Source organism: Schistocerca cancellata, chromosome 7 (assembly GCF_023864275.1).
Source record: "Schistocerca cancellata isolate TAMUIC-IGC-003103 chromosome 7, iqSchCanc2.1, whole genome shotgun sequence".
Classification (NCBI taxonomy): Eukaryota; Metazoa; Arthropoda; class Insecta; order Orthoptera; family Acrididae; genus Schistocerca; species Schistocerca cancellata.
The window spans coordinates 290201200-290227175 of record NC_064632.1 but is presented as its reverse complement, the minus strand read 5'-3'; the positions used below and the strand labels follow the sequence as shown (position 1 = coordinate 290227175).

General features: G+C 41.3%; 1 protein-coding gene across 1 annotated transcript in view; it reads right to left on the bottom strand.

The window, feature by feature from the left end:
- Positions 1–25976, bottom strand: part of LOC126092249 (dipeptidase 1-like) — a 310126-nt gene that overhangs the window by 153146 nt on the left and 131004 nt on the right. The window contains exon 6 of the mRNA XM_049907759.1: positions 2579–2648. Within this exon, the coding sequence (XP_049763716.1) occupies positions 2579–2648 (70 nt within the window). The remainder of the gene's footprint in view (positions 1–2578; positions 2649–25976) is intronic.

Below are 25976 nucleotides of genomic sequence, written 5' to 3'. Positions count from 1 at the left end.
AGGAAATCAAGAATGCGTCTATAGAAAAATTCGGTAAATGAAATTAAACAGACGGAGTAGATATCGAAAGTTTGTGGAACATTCCGTCGATTCTTGGAGGAACACAGACATATTAAAAACTTGAATACACAGTAATAATGTTCCATGATAACATTTATTTAACTGTTCGTTTCGAACAGGCTTTCGGCTTTCTAGGCCATCGTCAGATTAATTAATACTAGACGAATAGTTCACACAACTTTGGTCAAATATTCACAGCTGTACAAAGATTGTTTTTTTTTTTTATAAATGGGGCATTTTACGAATATATCGATACAAAAACATTAACATAATGTAACAGCCAAAGAGGTTCTGAACAAATAAATCTTATATTGCAGTATATTCAAGGATTAAAAGGTTGTGAATATATAACCCAAATACATTGTCCAAGTGAGTAATGGTACGGACTTTCCTCCTGCTTGCTGAGCGGTAACGTGTTTGCCTAATATGCAGCATGTCCGGGTTCGATTCCCGGCCGTGTTGGATATTTTCTCCGCTCGTGGACTAGGTGTTGTGTTGTCCTCATCATCATCTCATCGTCACCGAGGTGCAAGTCGCCCAATGTGGCGTCACCTAAAATAAGACTTGTAACCCGGCGGCCGAACTTCCCCGCATGGGGCCTCCGTGCCATCATTTGCAACACGATCATTTCATTTCATTTCATGGTACAGACTACTGTGTGACGTGTGCAAACAGGCGTAAAAAGGGGAGGGGGCAGAAGGAACACAGGAGTCTATGGAATGTGAGTGTGTAACAGTTATAACAAGCATATTATTCAGCGGTGAGAGAAATATTAAGTGGCTACTTTTGTGAGGGTGAGTAACTGAACTATGTTTGGTGAACAGGGCGAGATCAGGACTCTTTGATTAGTGATTATTAGTGGTCAGAATTTCGGGTAATATTAGTTTCCTGCTTTTAGTTCCTCTATGGAGAACATCACATTTCATATCGTATAAATCACAAGCATTCAGAATATATTCTGCAAAGGTGCAATCATTCTTTTTCGGTCTCCAACTCCTTTCATGATCAGTCAAGTAGTTATAGCTATACGTGATTGGCCTGCCTATAATTTACAACACCGATTGGAAGAAAAGTAAAGATATTGGTACAACATATTTGGCTTATACATTCGTATACGTTTACTCTTTTAATATACTGTAATTTAAGGTTTATTTGTTCACAACCTCTTTCGGTATTACATGACGCTAGTATTTTTGTATCGATATATTCCTATATATTCAAATAGTTTTGAAAAACAATCTTTGTACAGCTACGATCACTTCCTCCCCTATGTTGAAAATACACGGTGTATACGCAGAAATAAAAGTAGACCGTATTTACTCGATGACTTGCACCAGGTACCTCTGTCGGCCACGCCTGCAGGGAAAAATATGTTTCCTAAGTTAGGATGCTCTTTAACTCGGTTCACTACTTAAAATTTATTAAATTTTGTGATTAACGTGCTTCTTGTATGTGAACAACTTCATGGAATCCTGATAATACCATCATTTTATCTGTGAGCTACTTTGGTTTAAAGTCATACAACTTCTCATTTGTGATCTACAGAGAAGTGACGACGGCCCTGCGGTCACCAGTTTGAGCAGCAAGTACATAAATATTCATTTTATAAAGTCAAACACTTTTTTATCACTGCAGTCTATACTTATTTATGTTCTAGAGGTAATTCGCCATTTACTTTTTGGCATTTTTAAAAAAATGGTTGAAATGGCTCTGAGTACTATGGGACTTAACATCTGAGGTCATCAGTCCCCTAGAACTTAGAACTACTTAAACCTAACTAACCCAAGGACATCACACACATCCATGCCCGAGGCAGGATTCGAACCTGCAACCGTAGCGGTGGCGCGGTTCCAGGCTGAAGCGCCTAGAACCATTCGGCCACACTGGCCGGCTTTGGCATCTTCAGTAGACTTAATGTTGAATAAAGTAGTTTCATTTTTATATCCAATACTTACAGGTTAGAAATCGGTTCTCGCCATAATTTTTATTTTTATAAATTACCACTTACAGTTATTCCGTATTGAGAGTGCGACTTCTCAGAGATAGCGCAGATAATAGCCGGAGAAACGAATAACTCTCAGTAAATAATTTATTGATGTAAAATAATTTGGCGTGAAATGTCATTTAATTTAAAAGTGTCGCATATTACAACAAAATGTATTATTTTCGATTAAATCCAATGAAGATGTCTTAAAGTAATAGCCAAAGGAGGTTGGAACATAAATAAATAAATATATAAATACATAAATATCGATTGCTTTAAGGTAAAGTCGTTTCGGATCCCCTACATTCAATACATTTGGGAGTAACTTCCTTAAATTTTATGTTATTATTTTTAATTTTTGGGCGTTCTTTTATTTCTTGTTATTTAATTAGGCTGAAAAGTCACAAAATTTGTCAATATACTGCACTTGTGTAATGTAAAAGTAACATGGTACTTGATTGATATGACGGATGCAACTGAGCAACAGAGCACATAATACGTAAACTCCATAAAGGTTTTAAAAAACGTCGTCACCTTTCCAAACTCAGTGAGGCCATTGTGTTCAGGTGTCCCACCTTCACCGTCCACGGGAGAGGCGTCCGCCCTGCAAAAGAAGGAGTAATGGTATAGTATAACTCGACTGCTAGAGTTGTCTACTAAATACGATTACAAAAAATATTCTCTGAAAGAAATGAAACACCTGTGAAATGCGAAAAAATAACAAGTATAAAAGCGTGAAGTGCAAACAGCATGCTGGTATGGGTGCTGGCAGAGGATTACGAAGCCCGTAGTTCAAAGCGCACTGCTGTTGGGAAAATACCGTGCTCATAACTTGGATATGCTGAAATGTCCTGAGATTCCGAGGAGCCATACTATCTTAATAATCTTAGAGATTGTAACTTTATGTGATTGCCTTATTATTTTAAATCATTCACTAATCGAGCAGTCGCTCGGCAACAGCTACAGTTAGCAAATAATGTTGTGACAATGTAAAAGGTGAACGTCCTGTGACGTAACGTGTTTATTGTCGAAGCACCGTCAGAGATGCAGTGAGTTAATGACTTTGAAAACTGCTGCGTGAAAAACAGACAGAAGAAGAACACTTTTACACATTCTTTTGATGTACGAGATATTATCGATGAACAGTTACTCAGTTACTCATTTTTTTCTCTTGTCTCTTGTAACTTGTGTCGGACGCGCATGTCTTGCCGCCGTATTATTATTGTTAAAATAATATTATTTTAGTGTAAAGTAAAAGTGCAATACTGCATAGCAGTAGATTTATTGTGCGACGTGGATGTGAAAACGTCAAAGGAATTATTTTCATTACGAGAAGAGAAGTACCAGTCAAAACGGTATCCATGTTAAATCCTTCATTGCAGCGTAATTTCATTTATTAATTGCCATAAATTCAGAGTTAAATGGAACTGGTGTATGGACTATTTATTTAGTATAGAATCTATGTCTCACTCCTTCATCAAGTTATTTAATTTTCTTCATGTTTCTGCCAAATAGAGAGTTCACAGTCACGAATTCTTTCGTCGAAATCGGACGGAAGTTGCATGCGGCGAAATATTTTCTCCGGGCCATATTCTACTGGTAAATACATGATAAACTACGGTCCCTTAGGAAATTCATGTTGAGCTATCCAAAAATAATTATATTTTGAATAGGCATTTACTCTCCTCTGAAACGCAACTTCCGACTGATCAGACGATCCAACAAGAAACAGCCGCACACGGTCGGCTTTCGCAAATATATTTCCACCGATGATTATAGCTATATGTTACAGCAAAAGATGATTATAGCTATATGTTACAACAAAAGTAAACATATTGTTATAATTAGCGACTACGAACAGGGACATTTATAACTGTATGTTCATGTATACACATTACGTAAACATATCGTTATAAGATGTGAGGATGATATCGAAAACGATTAATGTAATTAATGGTATTTCAGCATTTTTGGTCTCTCCGAAATTTTGTATTATTGAAAATAGCTAACAGCAATATTAATAGTTTATATGTGACAGTAGGCTTTCCTGGCGTAAACTATTGATGAAGGTTTCCCGGGTCTCCAGCCGGGTGGTAGCGTTGATATCTCGCGACGTTTCGGGAAGTGTCATACTACCCATCTTCTGGCGAAGTGTTACCTTCTATACTTCAATGTAGCCTTTCTTTCTACCTACGGCCCAAGTCTCGTCGATTCATGGGAGTGCTTAACAGCGAAACATTATGCGCAAGTTACTTTGTTACTTTCGCCTTATATTGTCTTATACCTTTCCACACCAGGATATACATAAAAAACCCTTGCAACACAGGGAACTGTAGAATAAAGGGTGTAAATTTTAAGTTGACAACTCAGAATAACTCAAAAAATTAGCTACGCACAAAAAAATGTGTAGAATCCAAAGTTGATTATTTTCGAGGGGGACATTCGCTGGTGCTGAAATTAGCCCGCCACCCCAGCTCACTGGGGGTGGGGCGGAGGGCAACTTTAAAATTTGAAATGGGAACCCTCATTTTTTAATTTCAGAATCAGATTCTACATAAAAAACTACGTATATTTTGTTTTAAACATTTGTTTTGATTCTTGCTAGTTGGCGCTGTAATTCAAGAAAATCCATTTTTGTGTGGAAAATGGTTACAGATAAATAAAAAATACTTATTTACTTCTTAAATTTTGATTCGATAAAACTAAAACTCTCCCTCTCTCTCCATAGTGTGGGATTTGAGAGAGAGGAATTAGAGTTTTACAAATGTTGACCCAAACAGAGTTTTACAAATAATTGGGTCAGCATTTGTAAAACTCTAATTCGTCTCTAATTCCCAAATCTTTGTAAAACTCTAATTCCTCTCTAATTCCCAAATATTTGGATCAACATTAGTAAAACTCTAATTCCTCTCTCTCAAACCACACCCTTTGGGGAGACAGGGGGAGTTTAGTTTTACCGAATCAAATCTTAGGAAGTAAATAAATATTTTTTATTTATCCGTAACACTTTTTCACGAAGAAATGAGAACAGTGTATGGAGCGACGTCATCGGGTACAGGAATGGCATCAGATAGTGTTTTTGAAAGAATCCGGGTACTGTTTGTTTCAAATTGCACAAGACATACAGCTCCAAGCAAGCGCCTTATGGCGTTGGGTGCTATTGGGTATAGCTTCGAAATACAGTTGGTGCGTGTCCAGTGACCAGTGTGGTCTACTTGATTGACATCCTGCGACACGTAGCCATATCCGTACTGCACAACACCCCAAACTCCGTTTTTCAGCAGGACAATGTATGACCGCATGCTGCCGCACGAACACGTGACTTCTCTGTGTCACAGGATGTCAGCCTTTTGCGCTGGCCCAATATCACTGAAATTGGCGCCAATCGCAAATGTGTGGCTGTGGTGAAACGACAGGTACAGCGCTGTGACCCAATGCCAGCCACCAGAGATGAAATTCGGTGCCTGGTGAAGGCAGAATGCAGTACGAATGACTATACCACAAGACGTCATTCGCGCCTTATACGCGTCGATGCCGTGACGCATCGAACAAGTTTGCAGGGGCCATGGCGGACCCTGTACCTATTAGGTAACACGACACATGCTGCATCGAGATGACTGAAAAGCTAACCATTTCTGCAGAACATAGTAATGTACAAGTCCTGTGTATATGAACGTCCTATCTTTAATCGTTCAAGGTATTCTTTTTTTTTTCCTGAGCATATACTAGCTATACACCAGTGCTTCGCAACGGAGCGGTGTTTGCATAACGCTGAACAGCACTTTTCAGGGTTCCTAACTCAGTCAGTAAAAAGCAGAACCCTTTTAGGATCACACCGTTAATAAATCGGTTTTTCCTAGGCAAGAAGTCAAATGCAAATGAAACCTGTCGAAGGAAGTAAAACAGTTTCGCAAAGTTTTTAATACGCAAAGCGGAATCACTCGGTTCGTACACTGTAGCCAAGTAAATTCAGTATTAGTTTGTGTTCGTAAAGGTAGGACCGCAGCGCTAAATTCTGCGACTGGTATAAACTTAGGAAAATACTTCTGTCACTGAGATAAACTATCAGCGTCATGTATTGATTCTTTGGGGTACGAAACTACAGCGCTGTCTGTTGCGTCTGTCTCTGATGGTTCAAAATGTTAATCAAAATTATACTGCATTGCCGCTGGCAGTTTGTTTGCAATTAAGGTTGATTCTAGTCCATTACATTGCATTAGTTGGCGTCGTTCATTCTATCAATTTGTATGTTAAATACTGCATGATCGCGAGCATATAAATGAAGTGTATAAGTGCTGACCTGAATGCGTGAGGAAATATATTTTTGTCTTTTGATGTGATTCATATGTTTCTTTCACTGTGGTATTACTGCGTCGTCCGCAAATAGGTCTTGTAAACCATCGTTTAAAGACATACGCTCGCTGAAATTCTGTTCATGAGGAAATGCTTCGACAGTTTCGTATTTTCACATGTTTTTTTTAATTATTTTGGAGAAGACAGTTAACACAGTTTCGTATCTAGGCGCTTCAGTCTGGAACCGCGCGACCGATACGGTCGTAGGTTCGAATCCTGCCTCGGGCATGGATGTGTGTGATGTCCTTAGGTTAGTTAGGTTTAAGTAGTTCTACGTTGTAGGAGACTGATGACCTCAGAAGTTATGTCCCATGTGCTCAGAGCCATTTGAACCATTTGTTTCGTATGGTGTACGATGCGTAATGATAATAGTACAGGTCACGGGCAAACTCAGTAACAGTTAATAGCGGACAATGGTTAGCTTGTTAGAGGGAAACCGACTGAAAAGTTTGTCGCTGCAGTACAATACATTTAGTTTCCAACACACAATTGGTGGCAACAGCTCATGATATTTCCATTTAAGGCAGTTTTGCGTGAAATTAACACGGTCTCGCTGTCGTTAAGTGAAGTGCACGTAAAAACCATTTCTGGCATGAGCCTCACAATCAAGTTGCATGTTACTTGTTGCATGTAATATGGATCTTGCAGAGATGGAGTGGCTTATATATCTCAACGACACAGATAGCCGCATTGCAGGTGCAACAACAACGAAGAGTTATCTGAAGAAAGGCAAGAGTAACATGTGGTTCATGAAGAGCAGCTGCAGCCTTCTCCGTAGTTGCAGGAGCAGCAGTCTGTATGATTAACTGATTTGGTTTTATAACAATGGCTTTCATAACCTAACTGTGCTCGTACTGCAAATAGCTGAAAGCAAGGGAAAAGTACGTCCCTTATTTTTCCCGGTGGCACGCAGATCCACTGTATGGCTTAATGATGGTAACTTCTTGGGTAAAATATTTTTGAGGAAAAATAGACCTCGTCCCAATCTCCGTACGGTGACTATCCAGGAGGACGTCACAAAAAAAAAAAAAAAAAAAAACAAAAAAACGAAACTCTCATTTTCGGACTGTCTGATGCTTAAATCGTGTAGGCACGTTAGAGAATTTAAAAAGGGAAATGGATAGGTTAAAGTTAGATGTCTTGGGAATTAGTAGTTTGATGGTAGCAAGAACAGGATTTCTGGTCAGTTGAGTACAAATTCAAACAGGGAGAATACAGGAAAAGACTTAATAGTGAATAAGATAATCAGAATAAAAGGTAGATTCTATGAACAGCATAGTGAACGTATTGTCGTATCCAAGATAGACACGAAGGTAACACTCACCACAATAGTACAAGGTAATACTCCAACATCCTCCGCAGATAATTAAAAGATTGAAAGAACTTTTGATGGCGTACATGAAATAGTTCAAATAAGGGAGAGGAAAATTTAATTTTGACTGGGGTATAGATTTCCATAGAAAGCAAATGAGGAGAATGAGAAATAGTATGAGAATACGAATTTGGGGAAAAAATGAAGGAGGAAGCGGCCTGGTAGAATTTAGCATAGAGAATAGTTTAAGCATCCCTAATAGTTGTTTTAAACCTCTTGAAAGACGGCTGTATATTGGAAGAGACATGGATCCACAGAAAGGTTTCGGACAAATTACGTAAAGATAAGACAAAGATTCTGAAACCAGATTTTAAAGTGTATATCATTTCCAGGAGAAGACGTGGACTGTGGCCATAGTTTATTAGTTATAATTTGGAGACTAAAAATAAAGAATGTTTTGAAAACGAAGAAACTAAGAAGGTGGGACCTGGAAAAACTGAAAGAATAAGGGAATATCAAGTAACTTTGACCTGTAAAAAGCACAATAGAAGACGGAATGAGTGGCCTTGAGAGATGGAACAGTGAGGGGAACTGAGGATCAAATGGTAGAAAATTGAAGCCCAGTTGAAAGCCTCGGATAATGCATAGGATATTGATACTGACTGAAAAAAAGAAAGGAAGCACCCACAATACAATGTCGGACGTCGGTAAATACCATGTGCAGGTATGTAAATGATTAGAGTTGCAGTTCTCTTTGGTAGATGGAACGGCCATCAGTGTGCTTTACTTTTGTTCATGTCTAGTGTTGTTAACAGGCCTGGTAAGAATACAGGTTGTTTGTGGTAAAAGTGCAGATATTTTTGTTGGCGACGGAGGACAGTGTTCTAAACAACATTACAGCAGTATTTATTTCATCTGCAAGCTAATAATTGTGTGTATTACGAGTAGTATGTTTTTAGATTGGTTAGTACCTCGAAGTTCATGTGGCAAGAGCGAGCCGTTAATGCTTATTTTGTAAGTAGGCTCTTTATGTTTTCTTATTGGCAACGTTACGTAGCGCTCTGTATGAAAATCACTGGCTGTGCTGTGTGCAGTCTGTGGCTAGTTTGCGTTGTTGTCTGCCATTGTAGTGTTGGGCAGCGGCAGCTGGATGTGAACAGCGCGTAGCGTTGCGCAGTTGGAGGTGAGCCGCCAGCAGTGGTGGATGTGAGGAGAGAGATGGCGGAGTTTTGAAATTTGTAATACTGGATGTCATGAACTACTATATATATTATGACTATTAAGGTAAATACATTGTTGTTCTCTACTAAAATCTTTCATTTGCTAACTATACCTATCAGTAGTTAGTGCCTTCCGTAGTTTGAATCTTTTATTTAGCTGGCAGTAGTGGCGCTCGCTGTTTTGCAGTATTTTGAGTAACGAAGATTTTTGTGAGGTAAGTGATTTGTGAAAGGTATAGGTTAATGTTAGTCAGGGCCATTCTTTTGTAGGGATTTTTGAAAGTCAGATTGCGTTGCGCAAAAAATATTGTGTGCCAGTTTAAGCACAGTCGTGTATAAATTGTTCAAAGGGTACGTTTCAATTTTTCCTGGGCAGCAGGTCACGTGTTGAAGCGTGGACGCGTGGACGCAGCATGGGTACTATATACGGACAGGTGCTATCTACTCAGTGATGCAGTTACGACTGTGCAGGAAACATCACATAGTAAATTATGCAACGTGTGGGCGTGCAGACAGAGGTAGGGAATAGACAAGTGACACACTGAAGGAGGTACATTTGAAGGAGCCAATGATCGCAGTATCTACAGTTATACCCTAACACCCTGAATAAAGGGTGTGAACAACAACGTCAGATGTTGAGTGACCACTGAGAAAAACACGAAGATGCTGCATGCTCATGTGAAACAGCGATATCAGCACCACAGAATTTGGTCTCCATTTGGCCATCTGGTCGAATCGTGCAATATCCAGCTCTGAGGAGCATTCTGGTGTAGCAGTGTCTCGACGTTGCACTGCAGGGGAACGTGAGGGCAAGCATACTTGTAGTGAACGTTGCGGTCGACCACAAGGAAAGAGCACTGTACTGTGCACCATTGACATCGTACCTCCTTTATATTTGCGGCTCCCATCCTAAAACAAGTAATGGACGCCTTGTAAACATAGGTACCCCACACAATTGATACTAACGCCACAACACAGTCGGCTGCGTTTGGAGTAGTACCATGACTGAGAAGCATGGGATCCTGATGATTGGCGTCGCACTGTGTTGAGCGATGAATCAACGCTCCTGCAATACCCCGGATCAGAGGCGAGTATGGCAGCGTCAGGGGAGATTTCTTATTCCTCCAATGCTTTGGGGACGAACATCTGTATTACCTCTGGCACCATGGTGTGGGGAACCATAATGTGTGATAAGAAAATCAGACTGACAAAAGTGCAAATTTTCAAAGCAAGAATGGGTAGACGAGACTTACGAAAATGTAGAAGTGTGTGTAATTAGGGGAAATATGAATGCCGCCTATAAGAAAATTAAAAAGGCCTTTAGAGAGGAGAGAAGCAGCTACACAAATATCAAAACTCACTTATCAGGCCAATAATAAGCAAAGAAGGGAAAATTAAAAGTGGATACAGACGTGTTACAAATGTGAAATGAACTTGAAGGTAACATTATAAAAAGGGGAGACATGAGTTGGGAATATGGCACTGTGAGAAGAATTTAAGAGGTTTTAGAAACACTGAAGACGAAATGCGGCCTTTAGAGTAGACAAACGTCCATCAGAACTTTTTGAGATACTTGAGAAAACCAGCTACCACAACACTTTTCCACCTGATGAGGAAGATACACTGGAGCACCAAAGAAATTGGTATAAGCATGCATATTCAATTATAGACATACGTAAACAGGCATAATACGGCTGCGGTCGGCAATGCTTGTATAAGACAAGTGTCTGTCGCAGTCGTTAGATCTGTTACTGCTGCTACATTGTAGGTTATCAAGATTTAAGTGAGTTCGAATGTGGTGTTATAGTCAGCGCACGAGCGGTGGGATCAGAGCATTTACGAGGTAGCGATGAAATGGGAATTTTCCCGTACGACCATTTCACGAGTGTACCGCGAATATCAGGAATCTGGTAAAACATCAAATCTCCGAGATCGCTGTGGCTGGAAAAAGATCCTTCAAGGACGGGACCAACGACGACTGAAGAGAATCAGCTTGACAGAAGTGCAACCCTTTCGCAAATTGCTGCAGATTTCAAAGCCGGGCCATCGACATGTGTCAGCGTGCGAACCATTCAACAAAACATCATTGAGATGGGCTTTCGGTGCAGGAGCCCCACTCGTGTACGCTCGATAAGTGCACGACACAAAGCTCTGAGCCTCGCCTGTGCCCGTCAGCACCGACATTGGACTGTTGATGAGTGGAAACATGCTGCCTGGTCGGACGAGTCTTCATTCAAATTGTATCGAGCGGATGGACGTGTACGGATATAGAGACAACCTCATGAATCCATGGACACTGCATGTCAGCATGGAATTGTTCAAGCTGGTGGAGGCTCTGTAATGGTGTGGGGCACGTGCAGTTGGAGTGATATGGTGACCTCTAAATACGACTGTGACAGGTGACATGTACGTAAGCATCCTGTATGATCACCTGCATCCATTCATATCCATTATGTATCCCGACGGACTTGGGCAATTACAGCATGAAAATCTGACACCCCACACGTCCAGAATTGCTACAGTGTGGCTCCAGGAACGCTCTTCTGAGTTTAAGCCATCCCGCTGGCCACCAAACTCCCCAAACATGAACATTACTGAGCATATCTCGGATGCCTTGCAACGTGCTGTTCAGAAGAAGTATCCACCCCTTCATACTTTTACCGATTTACGGACAGCCCTGCAGGATTCATGGTGTCAGTTCCCTCTAGCGCTATTTGATACATTAGTCGAGTCGATGCCACGTCGTATTACTACACTTCTGCGTGCTCGCGGGGGCCCTACACGATATTAGGTATGTGTACCAGTCTCTTTGGCTTTTCAGTGTATATGAGTCCAATTCTAAACAAGTAAGGTGCTGAGAGATGGGAGTGTTAAAAAATTTTCAGTTTAGTAAGTCATGATTGCAAAATACTAAAAAATATGTTATTTACGGAAGAACGGAAAGAGCAGAAACTGGCCTCGGGGAAGGTCAGTGTGGATTTCGGAGAATGTAGAAAACGCGAGGCATACTGATCCTTCGACTAATCTATGCAGATAGGAGAAAGAAGACAAACATACCTTCTCAGCATCTGAATATGTAGCGAAGGTTTTGAGAATATTACTGCAATACACTCTTTGAAACTCTGAAGTTAGTAGAGATAAAATAAAGAGAGCGGAAGATAACATTTTACAAAAAGCAGAATGTAGTTGTAAGTGTCGAATGTTATGAAAGATAACTGGTGGGTTTGAAGGAAGTGAGACAAGGTTTGTCCCTGATGTTATTCAATATGTACATTCAGCAAGCAGTGAACACAAGCAAGAGGAATTTTGGAGAGATAATTAATGCTCTGGGAGAAGAAATAACGACTTTGAGAGTTACCGATAACATTGTAACTCGGTCAGAGACAGCAAAAGATTTGGAAGAGCAGCTGAAGGAATAGATAGTGTCCTGAAGTATATATCAACAATTTCCTGACGTTTATATCAACAAAAATAACGGTGAAGGTAGTGGAATTTAGTCGAATTACATTAGGTGACGCTGAAAAAATTAGATTAGTTTCCGTAGAAAAATATCTTATGGTAGTCGAAGCAGAGAGGATATTAAGTGCAGACCGGCTATAGCATGAGAGTAGCTATGAAAAAGATGAATTTTTTTAACGTTTAATATGAATATAAGCGGTAGAAAATCCTCCTGAAAGTGTTTGCATTTATTGTAGCCTTGTTTGGAAGTGAAATGTGGATAGCCTTGTTTGGAAGTGAAAAGTGGACGATAAGCAGTTCAGAAAATAGAAGTTTCTGAAATGTGACGCTATAGAAGAATGCTGAATTGGATGGGTAGATCGAGTAACTAATCAGTAGGTACTGAATCAAATGGAGTGTAAAAGAAATGTATGGTATAAAATGACGAAATTAAGGCATCGGTTGATAGGACGCATCCTCAGGTATGAAAAGTACTCGTCTGTTTGGTAACGGAGGGTAGAGGTAAAATTTGTAGGGGGAGACCAAGCGATGAATACATTAAGCAGGTTAAAATGGATGTAGGCTACAGTAGTCATTCGAAGATGGAAAGGCTTGCACAGGATGGAGTAGTATGGAGAAATACATCGAACCCGTCTTCAGACTGAAGATCACAGCAGCAACAGTAGCTAAGTTACTTAACACTTTCAGCACTGTACACGAACGCCGTACCGGCGCTCATGTAGCAGCCGTGTGCACGTGTACTGGATACGGGTACAGCTTTTCCATTCGCTGAAATGTGTTTTCCTGCATGCTGCACAACTGCCAACTGTAGGGTAGTCGTAGTAGTTCGTGTTTCGTCTCCTAGATGTAGCAGGAGTTGATTTACTGAACACTTTGTAGGAACATCAGACATTAGCTATCAATACTATCATGAAGAACAGAGAGGGCCTACCAACAAGTTTCAAAACATGGAAGCTGAAAATAATTTTTTTGAAGGATTCTCTTCTAGAGCTCAAATGGAGGAACAAACGTGATTAATGTGATGTATGTTGCTTCTCCACAAAACATCAGGCAATCATCAAAGTAGTTTCTGTATTTTCGGAAGGAGGTTCTACAATAAGAACAAAGCCGAACATTATCACAATCTAATATGAGTAAGAGTAGTGTAGATCGGTTAATAAGCTTTACAGCTAGTACCCAATTCCAAGAAATTCATGATATCTACTGTGTATGGTTTTATTTAGTACTGGGATGTCACCAAGAATAAAGATATCTCTAGTGGAATTTATGTTAAAAAAAATAAATAAAAGGTTAGCTTGGACTTTGTAGCTGCAGCAGCAGACATCCGGTCTTTGGAACCAACATCGACCGCTAGCTTAGACAGAAATTCTGGTCACCATTTTCCATAAAAGGTAACCCCTACTGCCAAGATAGTAAACGCCATGTCACATGGTAAAGGAAAGAGAGACCGGCTGGTGAATAAGGAAAATAAGTACATGATGCTGCAAAATGAACTGTTGAATTTTGTGTACTACAATGCTTTCAAGACTAGCATTCGGAGGTAAATTATGTATAAATTACATGTAATCTTTTTGTAATATAATATAAAATAAATATGCACTTGTGAAGTTGTGCTTTTTTTACTTATTTATACTTGAAGTCTTTGTGAAAAAATGTAAAACTTTTTCCGAGGAAGACTTTTTCATGTTTTTTGCAACGCTAATACATTAGTATTGACGCGAATATATATGTAAGCAAACATAATTTTTAACCTATAAAGTCTGGAGTTTAAAATAATGTTAGATGTGTGTCTATAAGATGTTAGACTGCTGTATAATTATCTTTAAAAGTGCCAGAAAATCGCCTGTTCACCCACGCTTTCGAAGACGATAGATAGCATTGTGGATTGTGTTAAGGAGCTTTTCCACTACAAGCAACCTGTTATAAAGCATAAGGAACTTACAAGCACGTGGATCATACAAATTTCTCATTAAATGTCTCCCACAGACAGAAATGTTAATATCCGACCATAGATTTCTTGTTCAAAAATACTCAGCTTGTGGTCCTTTATCGCCCATCTGATTGCGACCCAGAAGACATGAAAACACCCAGTGCTTTGAAGAAACTGGAATACATGTTGAAAATTCATGTCTTTTGTAAGAGATCATTTTATTAAGCAGATGATGTATATATTTTTCATCGGAAGATGTAATCAAATGGTGAATGTACAGTTTTTTGTTTGAGTGACCGAGGAAGAGTGATTGCTCCAGGGCAATGCGCTCCTCGCTCAGAGGTCGCAGTTTGAGGAAATGATCGAGTTTTAAAAGGTGCCTGTAAATCAGTTTTCCATCCGCGAAGCGGGAGAGATAACAAGGGATTTACGGGAAGGTACGAGCAAGCACTCGTTTGGCCTTTGCGCAAATGCACAGACGAAATATATTTCAGCTGTAATGAAAATACATTATTTCATGTTTTACGAATTCAGAATTTCAGACGAAACTAGAGCCAGTAATTTCATATAAGACTCGTCGTATGCCGTTGTTATCATTTCACAGTTAGGAACAGAAAGAGAGAGGAAAAAAAAAGGTCGACGCAGCATCGCCCGCGTCCAATTTCCAATGGTGTAATGGTGGCACTGCGTGGGAGAGAACGAAAAGAGAAGCAACGATTTTTCGATGTACAATACTCGTAACGTACGTTCCTGCTTCATGCAACATAAAAGCGGATGGCTCTGAATTGAACGAGAATGCATGGCTCAATTGTTTGCACGACGCAGTCAAGCTATTTTGGTTACATATCTGCGCTCGTCGTAAAGATTGGTTACTGCTGATATAGTGTTGTGGTTTAGGACAGCCTGTTCTGGAAATGAATGCAAGACAGGTCTGTTGTGACGCGAAATGTAATTGTTTATCATCATTCCAAAAGCTTTTACACAGGTAAGTGCTATTCCGAAAGAAAGTGTTGCAGAATCTGAATAAAATATTTTGTCATTACTGTAGAATTTCAGCAGCGTAACACAATATGACTTAATTCCGAAGTTGTTTCTGTCTGAAAGTAATTCAAACTTGCTCTTAAGGAAACCGGAGTTTTTGAAATGTTTTCGAGATTTAACCGGATGGCGTCGTCAAAATTAAGCGATATATCGGCAAGCTCATTACTTGCCATCATCAATCGGTGCTCATGCCTGATTTTGTCTACCGATAATCGTATTTCTCCAGGAGTGTGCCACTTACCAAGTTTGATATCAGTACAAGCTTTGGTTGTTCCTTATCGGTGTGATGCTTGTGTTCTGTGTATCTTTACTATACTATCCGGATTGACAGACCTGCATTCACTATCCGATCGAAGGTATCATCAATAACTGGACTTTACACTGCTGGCCATTAAAATTGCTACACCAAGAAGAAATGTAGATGATAAACGGGTATTCATTGGACAAATATATTATACTATAACTGATATGTGATTACATTTTCACCCGATTTGGGTGTATAGATCCTCAGAATTCAGTAGGCAGAACAGGCACCTCTGGCCGTAATAACGGCCTTGATACACCTGGGCATTGAGTCAAATAGAGCTTGGATGGCGTGTTCAGGCACAGCTGCGCATGCAGCTTCAACACGATACCACAGTTCATCAAGAGTAGTGACTGGCGTATTGCGACGAGCCAGTTGCTCGGCCACCATTGACCAGACGTTTTCAATTGGTGAGAGATCTGGAGAATGTGCTGGCCAGGACAGCAGTCAAACGTTTCTGTATCCAGAAGGGCCCGTACAGGACCTGCAACATGCGGTCGTGCATTACCCTGCTGAAATTTAGGGTTTCGCAGGGATCGAATGAAGGGTAGAGCCACGGGTCGTAACACATCTGAAATGTAGCGTCCACTGTTCAAAGTGCCGTCAATGCGAACAAGAGGTGACCGAGACGTGTAACCAATGGCACCCCATACCATCACGCCGGGTGGTACGCCAGTATAGTGATGACGAATACGCGCTTCCAATGTGCATTCACCGCGAAGTCACCAAAAAAAGGATGCGACCATCATGATGCTGTAAACAGAAGCTGGATTCATCCGAAAAAGTGACGTTTTGCCATTCGTGGACCTAGGTTCGTCGTTGAGTAGACCATCGCAGGCGCTCCTGTCTGTGATGCAGCGTCAAGGGTAACCACAGCCTTGATCTCCGAGCTGATAGTCCACGCTGCTGCAAACGTCGTCGAACTGTTCGTGCAGATGGTTGTTGTCTTGCAAACGTCACCATCTGTTGACTCAGGGATCGAGACGTGGCTGCACGATCCGTTACAGCCATGCGGATAAGATGCCTGTCATCTCGACTGCTAGTGATAAGAGGCCGTTGGGATCTTGCACGGCGTTCCGTATTACCCCACTGAGCCCCCAGATTCCATATTCTGCTTACAGTCATTGGATCTCGACCACCGCGAGCAGCAATGTCGCGATACGATAAACCGCAATCGCGATAGGCTACAATCCGACCTTTATCTAAGTCGGAAACGTGATGGTACGCATTTCTCCTCCTTATACGAGGCATCACAACAACGTTTCACCAGGCAACGCCGGTCAACTGCTGTTTGTGTATGAGAAATCGTTTGCCAGCACGTTGTAGGTGTCGCCAGCGGCGCGCCAACCTTGTGTGAATGCTCTGAAAAGCTAATCATTTGCATGTCACAGCATCTTCTTCCTGTCTGTTAAATTTCGCGTCTGTAGCACGTCATCTTCTTGGTGTGGCTGTTTTAATGGCCAGTAGTGTAATAAGGGCTGGGTCCACCCTCCGCTGTATGTTTTCTTCAACTCCACTACACACACTTTCAGTGAAGTGTGTGAATGTCTTTAGAGGAATTGCAGTCCGTTGCTCCTCAAAGGAGAAACGGTAGAAGTTAGTGATGATGCAGGCAGAAGTGTGGAGCGAAGTCGATCTTCTGTCTCATCCAAAAGGTTTTCCATTGGGTTCAGGTCGGGGCTCTGGGCAGGAAAGTCGATGTCAGGGAAGATATTGCCCAGAAACCATTCTCTCATGGGTGCTGGTCTATGACATTGTACATTGTCATGCTCATACTAACCATCCTCTCTGAGCTGTTACTCTGCTGTAAGCAGAACACAGTGCTGTAACATGTGCTCATATTCTTCCAGATTTTGTGTTCTCCTAAGCGCACTACGAAGGCCACAACCTGACCACGTTCATATCGTAACACGATCCCCTCCGCACTTTACTGTTGGAACTGCACATGAAGGCAGATGACGTTCCCCAGACATTCTCCAAACCGAAACACTTCTCGGATTGCCACAGGGTATAGCATAATTCATCACTCCAAATCAACTCTTTTCCAGTCATGCACTATCCAGTGGTGTCGCTCTTTTCAATAACTCACGTGTCACTTAGCACTTACTGCAGAAATGTGTGCTTTATGAGGCTGACCATTGTGCCTCATTCTTCTTAAATTTCTACGCACAGTTATTGTTCTGGCTGGACTGACGGTACCGCTTTGGAACTCAGGAATGATTCCTTCCGCTGATTTCATGCGATATTTTACGATGTGTGTTTGGTCTTGGTTGAACTATGGTTATTCTTTCGTGTTTCCACTTCACAGCCACATTACAGTAATCCATTTGGGCATCTTTAGAAGAATGAAAGGTCCTTAATGGATTTGTTAGGGGTAACTCAATAACTAGCCCACGCTGAAAATCACTGAGCTCTCCTGACCAGCCCATTCAGCATTCTGATACTACAGCTTTTCTACTTTAAATACAACGCTCCCTATCTCCTTTTACACGGGGGGGGGGGATGGGGAACGGGGGGGGGGAAGGGGCGTTCCTCTTTTACGTCTAGGGTCAACTCCATATTACGTACATGTTTCCGAATACTTTCCATCAGGTAGTGTACATTTCCCCGCACTGCATTATATGGAGTAGACTCCTAATTTTTGGAGTCCAAGTCTTCCTTAACAGAGATCAACAACGCTTTGGTCCCAGGCGGCGGGCGAAATACACACAGTTCGAATGTATACTGTAAACACATTATTATTATTTTACAATCACGTGATAAAGACGCAGGCAATGGTTGGAAAATGAGCGTACTCGTTTGATACTAGCGATCATGAAGGAGTACGTGTACCGTCCGTCCTAATAATTCATCAGCAGCACGTTGTCTAGTGGCTAGCGTTGCTGCATCTGGACCATGGGGTCCCTGGTTCGATTCCCGGCCGGGTTGGGAACTTTATCTGCCCGGGGACTGGGAGTTTGTGTTGTTCCCATCATTTCATCATCATCATCATCATTCGTGGCAGTGGCTTGCCTGGACTGTGTAAAAATTGGGACTTTGTACGGGAGCTGATGACCGCGCAGTTGAGAGGCCCACAAATCAAACATTATCATCAACCAAATAGTTCGAAGACTGACTTTGTTTCCTGGCGTACAAGCGATGCCAGAGCAGTAACTAGGCTGGCACCTTTTACTAACAACGTTGCGTTCAGGCAGTGGGATGTAGTGCAAAGGCCGCCGTGGTGTGTGAACGTTGTTGTGTCACAAACTACAGTGGAGCAACATACCTAAATCAAGTTTTAAAAGCATAGTCCAGAATTTTTATAAGAACAGAAGATAGTTCCAGAATGAGATTTTTATTCTGCAGCGGAGTGTGTGCTGATATGAAACTTCCTGGCAGATTAAAACTGTGTGCCGGACCGAGACTCGAACTTGGGACCTTTGCCTTTTGCGGGCAAGTGCTCTACCATCTGAGCTACCCAAGCACGATTCACGCCCCGTCCTCACAGATTTACTTCTGCCATTATCTCGTCTCCTACCTTCCAACTTTACAGAAGCTCTCCTGCGAACCTTGCAGAACTAGCACTCCTGAAAGAAAGGATACTGCGGGGACATGGCTTAGCCACAGCCTGGGGGATGTTTCCAGAATGAGCTTTTTACTCTGCAGCGGAGTGTGCGCTCATATGAAAATTGTGTTCAATGCTTGTCTCGCTTACCTTGATTTCAGAACAAAAACAACGACGTGTGGGTGCCCATCTTGACTGAAATACAAATCGTAGACAGTTCTTTTCTGGAAAAAATCATCATGGGGGAGGAGACTATATTATCTACGAACCTATCACGGAAGGACAGACTACAGACATTCACATGAAAAGTCAACACTTTGATGATATTGCCGACATTCAAGCCAATGTTATAAGCGACTTTAACATGATCCCACAGAAACAAGCACTTTCTTGGTAGTTTCACACGGTTGTATGAACATTATGTGCGTTGTACTCAAGTGAGGGCGTGGGAGAGTATGTAGAACACGTGACGCATTGGAATCACCTACTTTACTTTTCTCTCTTTCTTATTAATCCACTCTCGGAACTTTTTGTACTGACTGAGTATGCAACTGTGACAGAAAATAACACTATGTGATCAAAAGAATCCGGACACCTGGCTGAAAATGTCTTACAAGTTCGTGGCGCCCTCCATCGGTAGTGCTGGAATTCAATATGGTGTTGGCCCACCCTTAGCCTTGACGACAGCTTCCACTCTCGCAGGCATACGTTCAATCAGGTGCTGGAAGATTTCTAGGAGAATGGCAGCCCATTCTTCACGGAGTGCTGCACTGACGAGAGGTATCGATGTCAGTCGGTGAGGCTTGGCACGAAGTCGGCGTTCCAAAACATCCCAAGGGTGTTCTATAGGATTCAGGTCAGGACTCTGTGCAGGGAAGTCCGTTACAGGGACGTTATTGTCGTGTAGCCACTCCACCACAGGCATTATGAAAAGGTGCTCTTCATCAGTGGAAAGCAAGAAGGTGCTTAAAACATCAGTGTAGACCTGTGCTGTGATAGTGCCACGTGAAACACCAAGGGGTGCAAGCACCCCTCATGAAAAACACGACCACACCGTAACACCACCGCCTCCGAATTTTACTGTTGGCAGTACACACGCTAGCAGATGACGTTCACTGGGAATTCGCCATACCCAGACCCTGCCATTGGATCGCCACATTGTGTACCGTGATTCGTCACTCCACACAACCTTTCTCCACTGTTTAATCGCCCAATGTTTACGCTCCTTACACCAAGCGATGTGTCGTGTGGCATTTACCGGCGTGACGTGTGGCTCATGAGCAGCCACTCCACCATGAAATCCAAGTTTTCTCACCACTCGCCTAACTGTCGTAGTACCTATAGTGGGTCCTGATGCCGTTTGGAATTCCTGTGTGTTGGTCTGGATAGATGTCTGCCTATTACACATTACCACCCTCTTAACTGTCAGCAGTCTGTCAGTCAGCGGACGAGGTCGGTCTGTACACTTTTGTGCAGTACGTGGCCCTTCACGTTTCCACTTCACTATCACATCGGAAACAGTGGACCTAGGGATGTTTAGGAGTGTGTAAATCTCTCGTACAGACGTATGACACAAGTGGCACCCAGTCACCTGACCAAGTTCGAAGCCCTTGAGTTCCGCGGAGCGCCCCATTCTGCTCTCTCACTATGTCTAATGACTACTGAGGTCGCTGATATAGAGTACATGGCAGTAGGTGGCAGTACAATGCACCTAATATGAAAAACCTATAGTTTTGGGGGTGTAGGGATAGTTTTGAAAACATAGTGTAAGTAAATATTTCTCTATGCATTACTTTACCGTAAATGCTGTATCCTAGTGTGCCATCCAGTCTCCACTAGACTAGCACATCCAAGAACAAAATATGGTTGTTGTCTTAGATCTCTATTATGTACTAACTAGGCGTGTCTGAGCAGCGAGCTCATATGTTATGTAGGCTGACGGTGGAGGGGGAGGGGAGGAGAGGAGAAAGGAAAGGGAAGAGAACGCATTATTTACCTGCTGCGACGTAGTCGCTTATATGAACAGATTCAATACTGTCAAATGTTTTTTATTCCAGTCTTTGGTCACAATATCAATTCTTTTGACGATGACCGGTTTCGGTCAGTAATGACCATTCTCAGATCTTTTATACACATAGTCATAAAGTGATAAGGCCGTAATGGCATGGCGTAGAAAAGTCATTACTGACTGAAACCAGTCATCGTCAAAAGAATTGATATTGTGATTAGAGACTGGAATAAAAAAAAACATTTGGAGGAATTTTTGATATTAGATGCATCTACATCTACATCTACATCCATACTCCGCAAGCCACCTGACGGTGTGTGGCGGAGGGTACCTTGAGTACCTCTATCGGTTGTCCCTTCTGTTCCAGTCTCGTATTGTTCGTGGAAAGAAGGATTGTCGGTATGCCTCTGTATGGGCTCTAATCTCTCTGATTCTATCCTCATGGTCTCTTCGCGAGATATACGTAGGAGGGAGCAATATACTGCTTGACTCTTCGGTGAAGGTATGTTCTCGAAACTTTGACAAAAGCCCGTACCGAGCTACTGAGCGTCTCTCTTGCAGAGTCTTCCACTGGAGTTTATCTATCATCTCCGTAACGCTTTCGCGATTACTAAATGATCCTGCAACGAAGCGCGCTGCTCTCCGTTGGATCTTCTCTATATCTTCTGTCAACCCTATCTGGTACGGATCCCACACTGCTGAGCAGTATTCAAGCAGTGGGCGAACAAGCGTGCTGTAACCTACTTTCTCTGTTTTCGGATTGCATTTCCTTAGGATTCTTCCAATGAATCTCAGTCTGGCATCTGCTTTACCGACGATCAACATTATATGATCATTCCATTTTAAATCACTCCTAATGCGTACTCCCAGATAATTTATGGTATTAACTGCTTCCAGTTGCTGACCTGCTATTTTGTAGCTAAATGATGAAGGATCTATCTTTCTGTGTATTCGCAGCACATTACACTTGTCCACATTGAGATTCAATTGCCATTCCCTGCACCATGCGTCAATTCGCTGCAGATCCTCCTGCATTTCATTACAATTTTCCATTGTTACAACCTCTCGATACACCACAGCATCATCTGCAAAAAGCCTCAGTGAACTTCCGATGTCATCCACCAGGTCATTTATGTATATTGTGATTGCATTGGGACTTTATGTGGAATCAGCGGACTATCTCGGCATGCATTCCAGCCGACCCACATCCCAATCTAGCGCCACATAACTGCAGCCCGCATACATGCCTACATGCTCGCTACTTCGTGATTCGCGCAGGAGGTCGAACGTAATCGTGCATCCGCAGTGACGGTGGTGGATTGATATACAGGGTGTTCGGAAATTTCCGTTCCAAACGTTCTACGACGGTTTCAGTTCAGATGCTTAACTAAGTTCCTTCTGGTTGAGGAACTGAATTAGGCATGACGCAGTACAATTGTTGGGTAACAATTCGAAAGGAAACATAACGAAACATCCATCTATCATTTAGGCTCATTTGTTTGTGCTAATACTAAAACGTGTTTTCAAACGGTTACGTCACACCGAAACGGTACGTTTCCGGACATGCGTGCTCTACAAGTTCTAGAAGTTTGTAACGGGAATTTCTGAACACCCTGCATAGAGTTCACATGTCTTGTTCAGGGTTGTCGTTCACGTAGTCAGTTCACGGACGTATCATTCTTGTATCAGAAAAAGCGTAAGGGTTTGTGGATTGACGAGTCAAGGGCTTCTATGTCAGATGCCTCCATGAAACTTTTGGCTATCACTACTGATAAGAGGAAGGCCGTTGCCACTGCGTGCGTCTGGTCGTAATACGAGTAATTTTCGTCAAGTAGGAAGTATTTACACGGAAGAACGAATTAACAAAATTTCATCAGCTATCATCGAACTTTCTCTCCCATTAAGAGAGTGTCTTACAGGTCCCTTTCAGAGGGAAACCACATCGAAGGTCACCATGATGTGTTCCTGGCCTAAGCGGAACCTATAATTCTGTTGGCCGAAAAGCTCTGAGTTCCATATGTGATTATGGCCTTTGCCAACGATGCCACCTGTTTTCCGAGCTCCTACGTTGGCGCGGCGATGTTGCTTATGATGGTACGGAGTGGAATTCTTTCTGTATGGACTATACGAAGTCTGTAAACTCTCGGAGGTGTACCGTTTGTGGACCGCCTAAAGATGGCAGCAAGTCAATTTGCCGATACGTCACAACGTCGGACGACGCACCCCGACTGAATACCAGAGAATATTTCAGAAATATCATAGGAAAATCAAAAAGTTACAAAAAATCTTATGTTCTCAGACTCACTAGCGAACTACGTAATGCCCCTGTTTTGAGACTTTGTACGTCAAATATCAGGTTTAAATATTTCACAACAGCTTAATCGTACACATTCTCTTTGGTTCTACTGTCACAACGATTTATTATACTTTCTCGATGATAACAGCTTGGTTGTAGAAGTATACATCTTTCACTTAGTTGCTATACTAGTATGATGTTTTAATTGTGTAGTAGTTTCGATTAACTGAATATTTATCAGTTATTAGAAGTTTAGTAGACGAAAACTAGTCTACAAAAATAGAATATTGACCTAAAAAAATAAAACATTGGCCTAAAGTAGCAACCTATGAATTTCAATTTTTCATCGTGGCAGTACTGCAGAGTGGTATCTCAAATCATTGTCACTTGAAAAACTATTGTGCGCTTGAATTCAAGATTTGTTTCCTTCTCTGGTATCTGGACCTTCTAAGGAATAATAAATATTGACTGCCGAAGAGATCTAACATATGAAATTGTTAAAAGCACTAATCTGATGCGACACACCATAAAATTCTCTCCCATGCCACTCTCAAAGACTCAGAGTAACACTAATAACGAACGTCCTCAAATATCTGTCGAATGCCTGCAGTCCAAAGAGACTGAAATACGCCGTTGTAAAACCCCTATTTAAGAAGAGTGGTAGAAGAGATGTGAGTAACTACTGACCCCTTTCACTGGTGACATTATTTTACAAAATGTTTGAGAGCAACAAGAACATCCTCAGCAAACCAAAACTTTGATTTCAGAAGATTTATTGTACTGGGAATGGCATTTACACATTCACTCACCAATTTTACAACCATTGAATAATAAAATAGCACCGAATGGTATTTTCTGCGACCTTTGTAAGGGATTTGACTGTGTGAATCACAGCATTCTCCTAGATAAACTGAAGTTTTATGGAACTGATGATACAGTCAACCAGCAGATAACGTCGTACCTAAACAAGATAAGACAGAAAGTTGTATTCAGTAATTCAGTCAATGTAATCACGGGACATTATTCTGATTGGGGGAGGAATCATGGATGGGGTTCCCCAAGGTTTAGTCTTAGGTTCACCAATTTTGTTCCTCATATCAGTAAACGATTTTCTGTCTATTATAAAGCAAACAGAATTAGTTATCTTTCCAGATGACCCGAGTGTTGTAATCAATCCAAACATACATACAGAAACACAAGAAATGGTAAAAAGCGTTTTAAAACTATACTTCAGTTTTAAAAAGACATAGTATATTCAGATCTGCACATCTAAGGGTAATATACCGATGATAGGTGTAACACATGGTGAAGAGATAATAAATAGAGTGGAAGGCTCAAAGTTCTTAGATAAACCTATTGATGAGAAGTTAAACGCAAAGAAGCACATTTTGGAACTCCTAAAATAACCTAGTTCAACCGCTTTTGCACTTATGACCCCTGAAAATCTTGTGGAGAGACAAATAAGTAAGCTGACATAGTTTGCATATTTTTATTCAATAATGTCATACGGTATAATGTTCTGGAGTAACTCAACTGTAAGAAAGAAACTTTCACAGTTAAAAAAAAACGAAAAAAACCATGCATTACTGATAATATGTGGTTCTCACCCATGACCACATCGAAGACATCTGTTTATGTAAGTGGGCAATCAAACTAATGCTTCTAGCATATCTATTCCTTCGTGATGGTCGTTGTAAATAATCCATTGCAGTTCGAAAGGAAGAAGGAAAAGTGACATTCATCGCCCCACATGAAGGTTGCCTTTAGCACAAAAGAAATGTACAACTCTCAACTAAAATTTTTGATCACTTACGTAGTAATATAGAATATCTGACGAACAGAAAACTAAAATTTGAAACCAAACTGGCAATGTTTCTCGTTGACAACTCCTTCTATTCCGGAGAAGAATTTCTATTATTGTAATGTATAAACGGTGGTAGGTAGGAATTACTAACTCATATCTGTTTATATTTTTTTTAAAAAAAGGAACCTCATAAACGTTTCGCATGTTGCTATATTTACAGATTAATTTGTGGTGTGAATATCAATCGAACTATCCCACATCACAACAGTTTGTGATAAACGATCAATGGAACATGAAACTAACTGTTTCCACCGTTTCCACAAAGAACCACACTCTTTTTTGTCTTATGGTCCAGTTTGTTTTCATTATCTTGAAACACTTCATTTCAAACACTTCGAATCTCCTCTTTTTCACTTATTCCCACAGTTATGAATCACTTCCATATAATGTAATGTTACATTCTCACAAATTTCGTTCTCAACAGAAAGCTTACAGTTGATACACGTAGACTTCCTTTGGTGAGGAATACTGTCTTTGCCAGTGCTCATCTCCTTCTTCTGTCTTCCTTGATTCTTGTGTCGTTTTGTTTCCAAGATAGCAAAATTCCACACTTCGTCACATTAAGGGCCCCAATTTTACTGCAAAGTGTGTCGCTAACGTC